At 44.0% G+C, this 13,131-nt stretch overlaps 2 protein-coding genes, 1 long non-coding RNA gene and 1 other non-coding gene across 4 annotated transcripts; all 4 read right to left on the bottom strand.

The window, feature by feature from the left end:
* Positions 1-3: 3 nt before the first annotated feature.
* LOC144073556 (uncharacterized) lies at positions 4-3,278 on the bottom strand. The gene is made up of 3 exons (XR_013300094.1): positions 2,973-3,278; positions 872-997; positions 4-526 (listed from the first exon to the last, which is right to left on the bottom strand). It is a non-coding gene; the product is annotated as an uncharacterized LOC144073556 (long non-coding RNA).
* Positions 3,279-4,091: 813 nt separating this feature from the next.
* LOC144073681 (uncharacterized) lies at positions 4,092-6,368 on the bottom strand. The gene is made up of 2 exons (XM_077599704.1): positions 6,205-6,368; positions 4,092-5,824 (listed from the first exon to the last, which is right to left on the bottom strand). Exon 2 carries the CDS (start codon positions 5,788-5,790, stop codon positions 4,435-4,437), a length of 1,356 nt encoding a protein of 451 aa, XP_077455830.1. The 5' UTR covers positions 5,791-5,824; positions 6,205-6,368; the 3' UTR covers positions 4,092-4,434.
* Positions 6,369-7,110: 742 nt separating this feature from the next.
* On the bottom strand, positions 7,111-7,183 carry trnak-cuu (transfer RNA lysine (anticodon CUU)). Its single transcript has one exon. It is a non-coding gene; the product is annotated as a tRNA-Lys (tRNA).
* Positions 7,184-7,404: 221 nt separating this feature from the next.
* On the bottom strand, positions 7,405-12,787 carry LOC144073452 (uncharacterized). The gene is made up of 2 exons (XM_077599280.1): positions 12,456-12,787; positions 7,405-10,816 (listed from the first exon to the last, which is right to left on the bottom strand). The coding sequence occupies exon 2, from the start codon at positions 10,799-10,801 to the stop codon at positions 7,961-7,963; it is 2,841 nt and encodes a 946-aa protein (XP_077455406.1). The 5' UTR covers positions 10,802-10,816; positions 12,456-12,787; the 3' UTR covers positions 7,405-7,960.
* Positions 12,788-13,131: the final 344 nt, after the last annotated feature.

The following is a 13,131-nucleotide window of genomic DNA, read 5'->3' as shown; positions in this document are numbered from 1 at the left end:
TCGCTCTTTTCCTCGTGGACACCAAAGGGACGCTATCACCTTGTTTATGGGCTGGCACTGTCATAATTCTGGTTGCCTCATTGTGAGCTAACTTATTTATAAGATTTTTGACATTATTGGGGACAGCCACAGCATTTTGACTTTCGGAGCAAGACGGCATTTGTATTTTAGTGCTCATCTCTTTGTGTTGATCCGTCACAAGTTCACCGGAAAGGGAGTACATTTTGTCCTCTAGTTTTGGGTGTTTTATATTTCTTGAACGGCCACTTTTCTTTGGACCGACCACAGGCAGTCCGTGATTGTCGGATGTCAAGTAGCGCATGCTTGCGGCTGCCATTTCTGCGTTTGCGTCCATCTCAAACTGTGAGGCGCCATTTGATTGACAGTTGCCATCATCCGGGCCTTCAGGATTTTGAGTCTCTGATGAGACGGATGCAGGTAAAGGTTTACGTACATTTGTTACATTCATTTCCTCCTCCCATTCAGAATCATTGTTCTCCTCATTGCAATCTGTATCTTGAAACACCTGTAGAAGACCAGCATAATTAAAGATAAAACAGTATTTCACCATGGCCAACATGTAAATAAAGGTTTGCAAAAACTGTGTATGGAACAAGGATAAATGGAATTTACTGTGTTATAAGGGTAAATAAACAGAAAATGTTTTCGAAGCGAACAAGGAAACAATATATAAATATCCCCATTGATAATGCAATAACATTATTTATACTTTTATAGTAGTTACCTTGCTATACTTGCATACCCAGTGGATAAGTGATTTTAAAAGTATGGATTGAAAAAGGCTTTTTTAAATAAATGAATAAAAAACAGAATACATGACAATTGTGGATTTGTACTTCAAATTAGCCACCTCTTTGCAGTCTGAGGGTGTGTGAAAGAGACTATGAGGATGTGATGTCACTGTGGTTCGTTCAGAGAGTGTATACTGGTCACTTCTTTTTCTGCTGAAGGAAATTTTACTCCCCATGTCAGGAATCTGTGAAATAAACATTGATCAAAAAGGTTTAACAAAAAAATGGAACAGAATAAAGGCTGTCATTATAATTTTAATTCAGGACAAATACACACCGTGAGAAAATGACAGTGAATGTGATCAGCTACAGTAAATTCATGACTATATTACAAATTATTTTCCACACAGATCCATTTAGCTTTTTCCGCCATTGCTAAAATATATCATTGCATTATAACTCTATTATACATGTGTAAACTAGCATATTTGCCTGACGACCGCTCGTCATACAAAATGCTCGTCTTACGAGGGAAATTTCGATCGAATAATTCGCCCGTGATGCGACCAAGCCAGGTGGCCATGGCATTTTTTTTTTTGCATATCTTTCGTGTATAACAATATTTACGAGCACCGGATGAGTTATTCAGACCAGGAAACGCACAACGCGCATGCGCGGGGAAAAGAGGGCTTTCTGGGTAATGAAGTATACTCGTGCACACAACGCCGACAGGCAATGGCACTCAGAATAAAACTTTACCCACAATCAATACGTGGGTAAGCTCAGCTGCTGCATTTCCTGTTATTTTTATCTAATACGAGGCGTATTATATTACTTCTCGCTGGCTGCTCATAAGAACATCAGGGGCACTGGCTCGCAACAGCATCCCCGGTAGCAACTCTATCATAGGCGCCGTTCGAGGGGATGCGAACACAGATGCTACATGCTAAAAGGAGCCGCTAGCCAGCGCCCCCGAAGCTCCCATGAGCAGCGGAGCGATCGCTGATAAAAGACTGCTGCTCGTTGGCTGCTCATAAGAACATCAGGGGCACTGGCTCGCAACTCCCCGCAATAGCAACCACGGTAGCAACTCTATCATAGGCGCCGTTCGAGGTGGTGCGACCACAGATGCTACAAGCTAAAAGGAGCCGCTAGCCAGCGCCCCCGAAGCTCCCATGAGCAGCGGAGCGATCGCTGATAAAAGACTGCTGCTCGTTGGCAAGTGGTCGTGCGTTATCCGATTGTGAGGACATTTGTGTGCATCATTTTCGGAATATTTTGAAGGGAATAGTACGACAGCAAACAGCCCATCGATAGCGAACGTGAGGGTGGAGTGTTTGTTCCGTTTATGAGTGCATTGTGTGGAAAAAAAAAACCGAAGCCCCCCGCCCCTTTTGTGCCCCTCTCCCCTTGGCGAAATCCGCCCAATTTTAGTTAGATTAAACACTTTATTTCTATTAAACCACTAGTTATGTGTTACTTTGTTAATAGATGGGGAATTAGAAGAAATAAAACATTTTTCCAATCCAATATCCTGTTTTTGGTGTTTTTTCAGAGGGCTGGAACGAATTAATTTTTTTCCCCATTCATTTCAAAGGGAAACGTCCGCTCGAGTTACGAGAACCTCGTCATACGATCTCAGTCTCGGAACGGATTACGCTCGTATGTCGAGGTACCACTGTACTTACAATTGGTCAAAGCTCTATAGAGAGATCCAACCTGAGATGAATTGTTATGAAAACCACGCAGTGATAAAACAGACAATTAGTCCGAATACATCATTTATGAACAATATTACGGATGCATTTTATTCTAAAAAAAATGCTGAACCTTGACATGGAGTCCCAGTTGTTCTCTCCAAATACTGTAAACAATATTTAAGAGGTTGGCTTGGAGGTAAGAATCCATATTTTTAAAATCTGATGCCAAATGAAGATGAGCAACAATTATTGATTGCTAGCTATAGTCAGTCCATCTTGAAACTCGCATATTAAGGCACAGCCTCGCCCCAAAACACTTGTTATTATTGTTCTATCCATATTTGAAGCATCAATTATGAACAACAACGGCGTTCGCTGATCGCAGGCCAGTTTGCTAGCTCAGTACCAACAACCATCATATGTAAAAAGAGCAGTGGCACATTAGCACATGTCGCACTCTCCGAGATGATTGGGAATTTAAATAATAATATTTTTGGGAAAAAGAAAGAAAAGTGCTTGCCTGAGTGGGAGAGTCAACACTGGTGGTCCCTTGGCGGCCATGCACTGACGGCTTGCTCGGCTAGCGAGTGCTGGGTAGCACAAAGCTAGCCAGCGTTGTCAGCGCGTGGATCTTTTATGAGTACACAAGGACAATTATTGGTCTGACATTTGCAAGGTTTAATTCTTACACGATTTTCGCATCGTTTTGCACCGTGACTCGACTACGTTCGTATAAAAGGAAAAATATAAACAAGAGACTATCAATCACGTCTTGCATACCGAGTGGATAGTTCACGTGCCGTTGGAATTTTGGGAATGTCCTGCACTGCAGACGGGAACAACGCAAACACAAACATTTCTGTTGTATTCGCGGTCGCGTTTTATAGTTTTAATTGTGTTGGAGAAATGACTGTTTAAGGTTTTGACAAAGTAAAGCCCGGACGTGTGGAAATATGTCTCGATAAACTAGAAAATACGCCAGTTTTGTGTCACGTGAAAAAATATCTCGCAAAATAAAAGTGGACAGTGTAGATTAAATTAAATCTGAGTGTGATAGATTAAAACTGTTGCTTGTTAACTCGTTTTAGTGTTATTACTTTTTAAAAGACGACTCCTTCTGGTCACATCCCGCAAGAACATTGGGCAACAATTAGTAGAAAAAAAATGTTGTTTTGGGTCGGACAAGTTGTTTAAATGTTTTCTCTCCAGATCTTACATACTATTCAAATCGTAATTACATGTACACAGCTAACCAAAGCCTTTGTAAATTCACACGTGTGAAATTAACATTGCAGTCATGCGTTTCTTTCAATATTGGCGTTTTTTTCCAATGTAACGTTAAGTTGAGTACAGTGGATTTCATATTTTAGAGAAAATAAATAGAAAAGATACATTTTACTGACGTTTTAGGATTGACACGCAAAAAAACCCAGCTGTCAGACCTCAAACGTAAATAGTAATAGTTGAGTTTAAAACAATAATAGCATTGTAATGCAAGGCATTTTGCGAAACCCATCTAAAAGATGCTGAGAGAATTGAGCCCACTCAGTAAAAGTTGCCTACTAAGAGGTGAATGCTAAAAATCAAGTATATAAATGCTTATGTATTAAATGAGTCTAGTAGTTGAAAAACAGAAACATTACCATTTGAAAATATAGTTTAATAATACGCAAGGTTCAGTTAAATGAGCCAGAGGAAGTAAAATGTTCATGGTGAATCCTTAAAGCCTAACACATTCTGGTCACACTAAGTCATATCAAAAAAAAAAAAAAAGACAAGTATAATTAATACACTCCTTGCTGCCACACATTAACTCATCAATTTAGGGTAAATTTCAGTGGGTTGAACTTAGAAAACAGATTCAAATTCATGTTAAATTCTGTCATATCTAATTGCAGACACGCGTCTCGAAAAAGTACGGACAATATCGGGGAACATTTTACTCCTTTGGAATGAACATCAGCAGGCGAGTTGCACACAGGTCAAGTTTTAATGGGGACGGACGAGGTGACTTGGTAGATCATTTCCGAGCTTTTTTCTGGTCCCGTTTCCACGATGTAACAATCGTCTTCATTATCGTCTCCCGTTGCCAAATTTACGGCGGCGCTTGGCCCTTTGCGAGAAGCGACTTGATTCTTGGCATTTAGCGGGAACTTGCAACTCCGGTCGCCGTTCACCTGGGCGACGTTGATATTGGGGACCACCGGGTCCCGCCTGGGCTTGACCACCTTGCCGATGCGGCCGTGTTTGGCCAGGAACTCGTCGGCCTTGGGACACTTATGCCTCTGCAGCTGGAGAGTGCTCTCGAAGCAGCCGTGGCACACTCGACACGTGACGTCCGAGACCTCCAAGGTGGTCTCCGAGGGCGAGGGCGACTGCTTCCAGCTGCTTTTCTGGGGGACGTCGAGCACAGAATTCTCGTGCTTGGAAGTTTCGGGCCGAGCTCTCTGCGCCGCTTTGCTGTAGGTTCGCACATTGAGATTTTTCAACTGCAGGGCTGACGTGAGTTGAAGCGTCGGGCCGGTTTTCTTCCCCGCGTTGGAATGCTTGCGCGGACTCTGAGTCAGGTCAATTTGGCAAATGGGGCTCTTGTAGTTAGGCGGCTTGGCTGTAATGAGTTTGAGCTTGGTAGTGCTGCCGGGGGAGTTACAGATGTGGAAGCGAGGCACTAACTTCCTACTGGAAAGCAGCAACCCGCATCCGATGCAGCCGCTGACCTTATCGGCGATGTGACTGTTGGCGTGTGACATGAGCAAGTTCTTGCTATTGAAACTCTCGCCACATTTTCCGCAAGTGTACAGCTTCCATTGATTGGACTTGTCGGCTGTTTGCAACGCCACCACGGGCTGGTAAATTGTCCACAGATCTACCGTGGGCGCACCCACGGTCGAATACATATTCTTCACGCCGATATCACTCTGGCGAGAGTCCGAGGATGGCGACGGGCTCAGATGCAAGGTAGGCACGTTGGAGCTGGGTTTGGACATTTTTGACGAAGACGACGGTTGCTTCAGCGACACGGATGCTCCGTCGCCTTTCCAGACAACTTCCCCCGATTTGAAGCGTTTGAGTTTCTCGTCTTCCTCGATGTGCTTCTGTAATCGTCTTTTATTTATGGTTTCATGGTGAAGCACCTGCTGACCCGGTTCGTGGGTGAAGTTGTGGGACAGCATGTCTTCGTACAAGGAGAATTCGGTTCCGCAGGAGCAAATATGACTGGAAAAAGGACACACATGTTCTTCCAAAAACGTTTGAGTGGAAAAGATCTGTTCGCAGCTGAAGCAAATGCCTCCGGTGTTCGAATCTCCATCTGAGCTGCTTCCCTGGGACTCCATCATGAGGCCTGGGATGGAAGTGACTTGATCGTGGCACCTGTTTGAAACATTTGAAATACAAAAGATTACTTTTGTTTAGATGAGGCTCTGAGGTTACGACAGAACATTTGGAATTCTGTTTCCCGATAAAAGCTTGTACTGGGCGATGAACACTTTTACAAGAATACCACCAACCTCCATGGTAAACCAACCATTTGCACGAGTCAGGCTGGCTATAGAGTAAATAAAACCAGTGACATTTCTCGAGGACAAGTTAGGTTGTTACTTTTATGCCGGTCGCGGGCGTTATTTTTGATGGAAGATGAGCCTGCTAATGCTAATATGCTAGGCGAAGCTTTAGCAGGATAAAACACTCTAATGTTGGCGTACTTCTGCCGGTCTGTCAAAAGCAACGTTGGAAGAGAATTCGACTCTTACCCTCGTCCCAATTAGAACACTGCAGAGCCGATGGTGTTTACGGGAGAAACTGTAACGTCGACGTTCGGGCATAAAGTAGCTAACATACTAGCACACCAATAGAAAAAGACGAAAGCTACCTCGTCTTCTTCTACGTATGGCGCCCTTTGCGAATTGAACATCCGCGGTTCAAAGATGTAGCCTGACCCCTACTGACAAAATAGCAAAAGTACGCCAAATGTTATGTTTATTTTAACGTGGTCACTCCAAAACCTGAAATATTTCTAAGATTCATTTATATTCAGGTGGAACACAGCTGGCAGCTACCTTGCGCTGTCAATGTCACGTAGTTAATAGTACATATTTACATTTAATTTTTAAATACGTCTTAATTATATTTAATTAAAATATAAACAGGAAAGGAACAACAGATATTGTTTTTAAGTTAAGAAATATAGATAGTAAATATTCTATTTTTTAATTTAAAAAAAATACAACGTAGATAAAATGAAACATTCACAGGCAAACATCTCCTTTTAAATAAATGGTGGCCAGTGAGTTAAAAGATTTTTTCTAAGTTATTGAATAGTTAATAACATTTATCATTCTATACATAAATATAGAAAATCTATTCATAATTACAGTAATTTAAAGAGAATGCTCATAGTTAAGACATCTGGTTTATTTTTACCAATATATAATCTAGTTTTAGTTAAAAAAAATATTTTTCCAAGCAGTTTTAGCTAATTTAAAGATATTAATCTATCAAATTACAGTAGTGTGTACTCGTGTTAAATGCTCGCTTTCGTTTGATTTCGATTTATTTAATAAAGGGACAGTACATATTAATGAACATATAGGTAAATATGTAAGATTATAGAAGGATAATTTCCATCTTTAGTAGCTTGTGCGGGTTGAAAATAGAAGCGCCCAACGTGGGGCTCGAACCCACGACCCTGAGATTAAGAGTCTCATGCTCTACCGACTGAGCTAGCCAGGCTTTCTACTCTAACTTTGAGGACAAAATAACTCAATACAAAAACAGTGTAAACAAATTTCACCTAGTTGGATTAATACGCCTCCTTTTTCCACAACAAATATTCTAAATATGTAGCACATTATTCCATTTATTGCCAGTACCCCAAGAAAAACCAACAGATACTTTCCTGCAGCAGGTCCAATCCAGGGAATACACATAAGCGGATCACACAAAAGCCACGCTGAAGTATGACAAGGCAGGTTTATTTGTGTATTATCCATTCACAAAGCAAATTCAAAGTGCTAAGGAATTCTAAAGTTATAATTGCTGTTGGTCTTTTGCCCGTGAACTTTCACCTGTCAGTGCTTAAAAGAATCATCGGGATTCAAATTGGAGCGCAAATCAATCAAATCCGAGCATCTCCTGTTTATTCATGATCGCCTTGCTGGTTGGTTGTCAAACAATTGCAATACCAATTTTGACTGAGCACACTGTTTGGGTGGACTTAAATTGTGAGCAAAAATCCAAAAAACAGGTTCATTAAGTGATCTATTTAAAAACACCAGAACAAGGAACAGTACAACTATCGGATACATTTTTAAGTAGTACAAATATTTACAACCTTCAACCTGAAACACAGGACTTGACAAAACTACAATTAATTCCAACAGCAGCTATAAAATATGTTTTTCTCATGTCACCCCACATTAGGTTCAATGAATTAAAAGGTGGTACGAATCAAAGTGGAATGATGCAACACCATGTCCATATCAAAGAAAAAGTATACAGTCAATGTTGTTAAGTCATTATTTCTGCGAGCATGACATTATGCACTCTCTTGCGATGGGTTCGAAGCGATTTTAAACTCGGGTACGAACACTGACAGATATCGCAGCGGTACGAATCAGACTGCTTGTGAGTCAGCAGGTGCTTTTGCAAACCGTCCACGGTGCCGAACCAACGCAGACAGGTGGGGCAGCGCACGGGCTTGATGGTCGGTTTGCAGGCGCCGCTCCTCTGGTGAAACAAAAGACTGACCATGTTGGGGAACTCGTTGCTGCAGCGGGAGCAGCGATACGTTTTAGGTGCGTTTTGAGGTCGCCCCCCTTTGCACCGGTCCCAAGACAAGTGCCTTCGAAGGGAACAGCGGGTAGCAAAGGAGTTACCGCATCGACTGCATATAGCTCGTTTGTTTTTCTCAACGTTGGGATGCCCGGAGACGGCTTCCTTTTGTGAAGGCTGGTGCGCGGGCGGCTGCTGATGATGCTGTGCTTGTTGAGGCGGCGGCGTCGGCTGCTGCTGAATCCGAAGCACTAGCGGTTGCGATCGCTGCGTCTGGAGTCCCTTGAGGAGCTGGTGATGAGGATGCATGTGGATCTGCAGGTGGACCTCATAGTCAGCCCAGGAATTAACCGTCTCTCCGCAAGTTGGACACGTGTAGGATTCTTGCGCGTGCTTTTGAAGATGCTCCAGGAGGAGTCTTGGAGATGTAAATCCAACCCCACACTCGCATGTTACCCTCCTGGGTAGCACGGAGGGCAGTGACAGCATGCCCCAGTTGTTTGCGTCGTTATCCGCTGCGCTCGTGGGAGCGGCCGGAAACTTGGGCTGCGACGACGGCTCCTTGTTTGCCGCTCGCTGCATCTGACATCTTCGCCTGTGAACCATCATGTTATCCTTGCGGTTGAAGTTCCTCCCACAGACAAAGCAAGCAAACATTGGTTTGGCGCTATTCTGGGCCGCCGCGTCGTTGCCGGAATTGTGCGATACGGCTGCGGGGCCCCGGGGCCTGAAACCACAAAGCCGTAAATGGCGAGCGAGAGTAGACGGTCGACTGTAGGTTTTCTGACACCTGGGACAAGGGTAGCGCTTGACGCCATCTTTGACAAAATAGCTCAAGTTGGCAATCTCGTTCGAATCGGACTCCATCTCGTCGTCGTTGGGGGCATCGTTGGGACTCAGGAGCTCCGTTTCATCATCCAAGGGCATCGTCCACTGGCCTTCGTCGCTCTCGTTAGGAGCCGACGTCGCTTCCGGGCTACTGTGTTCCACCGCATTAACGGAGGAATTCATGTGTTGGTCCCCTTTGGAAGATTTGACATTGTGGAAGATTGGTGGGAAGCTTTTGGCAAAGCCACTCCAGGCCAAGTCCGACTCCTGAGAAGAAGGGGACACCTCTACTTTGACACGTGGGGCTTCAGTGCCGACAGAAATGCTGCCAATTTCACGCTCACCTGGACCATCCCCGGACGCCACAGCTTTATTACTTGATCTTAATGCGAACAGTCTGTCGGGGGAAGAGAGGCTTTGAGGGGGGGCTACCTTTGGGCCTTGACACTTGTGCTTATTCAAGTTGTACCGACGGGCGTAGTTGTGCTTGCACACGGGACAAAAGAATGATTTTTTTGCATTATTAAAGCTATGGAACGGCACAATTTTGGGGACCAGAGGCAAGGACCTCGGCACCTGCGCAGGCATTTTCATCACCGGAATACAGACGTGATTGTCGGTGAAAGGCAGTTTGCCGATGATGAGTTGTTTGCAGCGACGGCAACATTTAATTCTCTCCTTTTTGTGCAAGAAGTGGTGCTCCGTTAGTCTGTCGGAGTTCGGAAAGGTTCGACGACAACGGCCACATTGGTATTTCCCAAAGAGAGCGTTATTGCTAGAATCTCGTAGTTTCTGACGAGTTTCCAGAACGACGACGGGCGAGAGCACTTTTGTGAGAGAAACTATCTTTTTCCTGCTGGAGTCGATGATTCGACTAATGGTGGGAGCTTTTGTCTTGACCCCGGTCTTTGCGAGCAGTCGCCTCAACTTTGCTACAGAGAGATCATTGATCGGTGGCTCTTCGCATTGTTTGGCTGGGGTGATATCCACTGGGACAGCTTCTTGTTTGGGGGTGATAATACCGTGACTGTCATTCTTAGCTGGCGAAACGGAGGCGTGCTTCATGTAGGCCGATGCCAGGATTCTCATTAATTTGTTATTTTTAGTCACCTGTTCGTCATTGTCACTGCTATGAACCGATGGTGTATCCCTTTCATTTTCCGAAATTGGCTTAGTAGTAGTAGTAGATGTCTGCTCAGGTTCTTCATTACTTTCTTGAGGAGCTGTTAGAACAGGTTTGGCATTTTTTGTTTTTTCAAATTCATTGGGGTCTATTTTAGCAGGTGGGGATCCTGAACTAAAGGGGCGACTCTGGACTGAATCTGACTTTGCTTCAGTTGGCCTTGACTGTACATTCGGTTCAGGAGAACGATCAATGGACTCTGTTCTGGTTGAAAGGGCACCACCTTCTGACATTTCCGACGACTTTGCTTGAGAAACGTGTAGTTGCTTATGTTGGAGCATAAGACAGAAGTCCTGAAACTCCTCTCCACAGTCACAAATATAAAAAGATTGGGAGGTGGTTTCAGACATTGCTGCTTGATTGGATGATTGCAGGTTTGGAGTCAGAGCGCCATACAGTCTTATGTCAGGTGGGTTCGAAGGAGGAGCAATGACCTTTGGGATCATGTTAGTGTGCGTTGCCTGGTGTACGAGCAAGGCGGCCAGTCCGCCAAAGGTTGCCGAGCATGCCACGCAAGGATAAATCTTGGAGGATGGTGGCGAATTGCCCTGGAGCCCAAGCATCATGGACAGGAGGGTGTCCTGTAAACAAACACAAAATGCATGAAAAAAATTTAAAATGCATTGTCCAACAACTGCAATTAAGGCATAACTGAGTGTTGCCTACAAAGAGAAGAAAAAAATAAGTACAATTTTAAGGATCCTTGTGCCCTGCGATTGGCTGGCCACCAATTCAGGGTTGATTGGCGGATCACCAATTCAGGGTGTCCCCCGCCCGGTGCCCGAAGTCAGCCGGGATAGGCTCCGGCACCCCCCCACGAAGCTTGTGAGGATAAGTGGTTTATGAAACAAATGCATGAAAATGGAGATATTATGTTTTGAGAAGGGGAGAAATACATTTTGATGTCATATCTGTATATGGACTATATTTCAAATCCACGTTTAAGTTTGTATGGAGGACGAAATATGACAGAATGAAATATAGAAATTCTACTAAATCTTTAAACATTTAAATACTACTAAAGCCACGTAGTCTTTACGACCAAGATATTGACAATAAAGTTCACGCAAATTTAGAACTACTCCATCACTTCGCCAACTCAAAAAAAACACATCAGCATACATGTGGACCGGGAAGATAGGCCTCGACCTGGGTAGCCAATCAGGTCTTAGTCCCGCCCACTAACTTTGTTGGTTATGTGGTCCAGCAAGATGTGTTCATGAAATAATTGTTTTATGTAAATGAGGTGGTATTTTAAGGAACTAACAACATTTTAATTCATGAGTTACACTTAGCTATTTATTTAAAGATGTGTTTACTTCATTCTTTCTCATTTGGTCATCTGTAAGTCTGCTCATTGATCATTCATAGGTAGAGACATATAATATATTTAGGGTTATTTCATGAAATGATTAGCCACTTCTGCATTAAGTTCTAGTAACAAGCCGATAAAAGATTTCTTTAAAGAGCAATGCAAGGTCTCTGTTGCCATTTTTACACACAACGGGGTTGGTTTTCTCTGATGAAAACAATGTCTTTAATAGCTTTTGAGGTTTTCAATGCAAACCAAAGGATGTTTAAGGAGGAAGCTAACGAAATTCAAGCATTACTAATGGTGTGATTGTACGATCCACCGAATTTCTTTTTGTCATTGGAGAATTTATCGTACGTTTTTAGCTCAATATTTCATGACACCACGTAAATTTGACTCATTACGGTGTCTCGTTCGATTACCTCATTATTAACTGCGCTTTTATCGTGTTTGCCTATGTATATGCATAATAACACGCTTATATGTATCACATACTTGAGTCTCCCCTAAAAAGGCAACTTCATAAAGTAAGAGATAGAAAAGGCTTAAGCAAAAAGGGCTGCCAAAATAAATGGGTGTCAACAGGTTTAACATTTTAAAATGCAATTACGACTGAAAATACACGGTAAGCTAGTGCTAAAACGACTTCACTGGGGGGAATGGGGTCCACCACGCGAAGTAGCAGCTAAGATAGCAGAGCAATGCTAAAATCATCAGACGTTACGGTTAGCATGTTTATCAAAAACCCCCCTCCCACGTTAGCTTCCCAGCGGCACTGGAAAGCTAAGCGAAGGGGGGCGGCTGGCCACGCTCCCGGGAGGCCACAGAAACAACGGATACTAGCCAACGAGCTACGGTGGTGCACTCCCCGGAGCTTTATATCTCTTCTGTGCAGATTAAACACTCACCTTGTCACAGGAGCGCGTTGTCCGAAGCCTTCAAATTGGACACAAAAGGATTGGAACAATCGCTGCGTGGATCCGTAGACATCGGTCCGCGTAGAGGCGTGATCTCTCGAAAAAGGCGCTTCGAGCTCGAACAAATCTGGAGATGTGCCAAAAGGAGGAGAAGAAGAGGAGGAGGAGGTTGGACGTCCAGCTGCGGGCTTGAACGTCTCTCCAGAGTCGACAGTGCGCGTGCGCAGTAGACACGCCTGCAGTGAAAACCGCCTTTGCCCCTGGAAACTATGGTCACGTGATCCCCCTAGCAGCCTCCACACCGCCAAATAGTGCACCGAGCAGCTGCCACAGAGGGCGTCACTGGACTAGCAATTCCTGTGCACCCACGTCTCTTCTAGAAAAACCAACCAATGGTGGTGCCTGTACCAGCAAGACGAGTACCACAACAGAACAAAACAAGATGTGCCTTGGTGGATTTGCTGTCTTTTGCTCTTGCTTGTTGTACAGGCACCAGCACACGCCTGGTTTTCAAGTTAAGTGTGCGGTGGACATGAGTTTAAAATGCAGTTTTGATGTTCGTGCAGTCATCTTCTGTAGTCGTTATCTTTACAAGGGTTGCGGGAGTGCTGGAGCCTATCAGCAGGAGACGAGGTCCACCTTCGTGTTGACATTCGTTTGCAGGGCA

Source organism: Stigmatopora argus, chromosome 4 (genome assembly GCF_051989625.1).
Source record: "Stigmatopora argus isolate UIUO_Sarg chromosome 4, RoL_Sarg_1.0, whole genome shotgun sequence".
Lineage (NCBI taxonomy): Eukaryota > Metazoa > Chordata > Actinopteri > Syngnathiformes > Syngnathidae > Stigmatopora > Stigmatopora argus.
The sequence above is the reverse complement of the archived record's forward strand: the minus strand, read 5'-3'. Positions and strand labels throughout refer to the sequence as shown.

Excerpts from the sequence above, each read along its gene's own strand:
- LOC144073681 (XM_077599704.1), bottom strand. The coding sequence starts at position 5,790 with ATGATGGAGTCCCAGGGAAGCAGCTCAGATGGAGATTCGAACACCGGA.
- LOC144073452 (XM_077599280.1), bottom strand. The coding sequence starts at position 10,801 with ATGATGCTTGGGCTCCAGGGCAATTCGCCACCATCCTCCAAGATTTAT.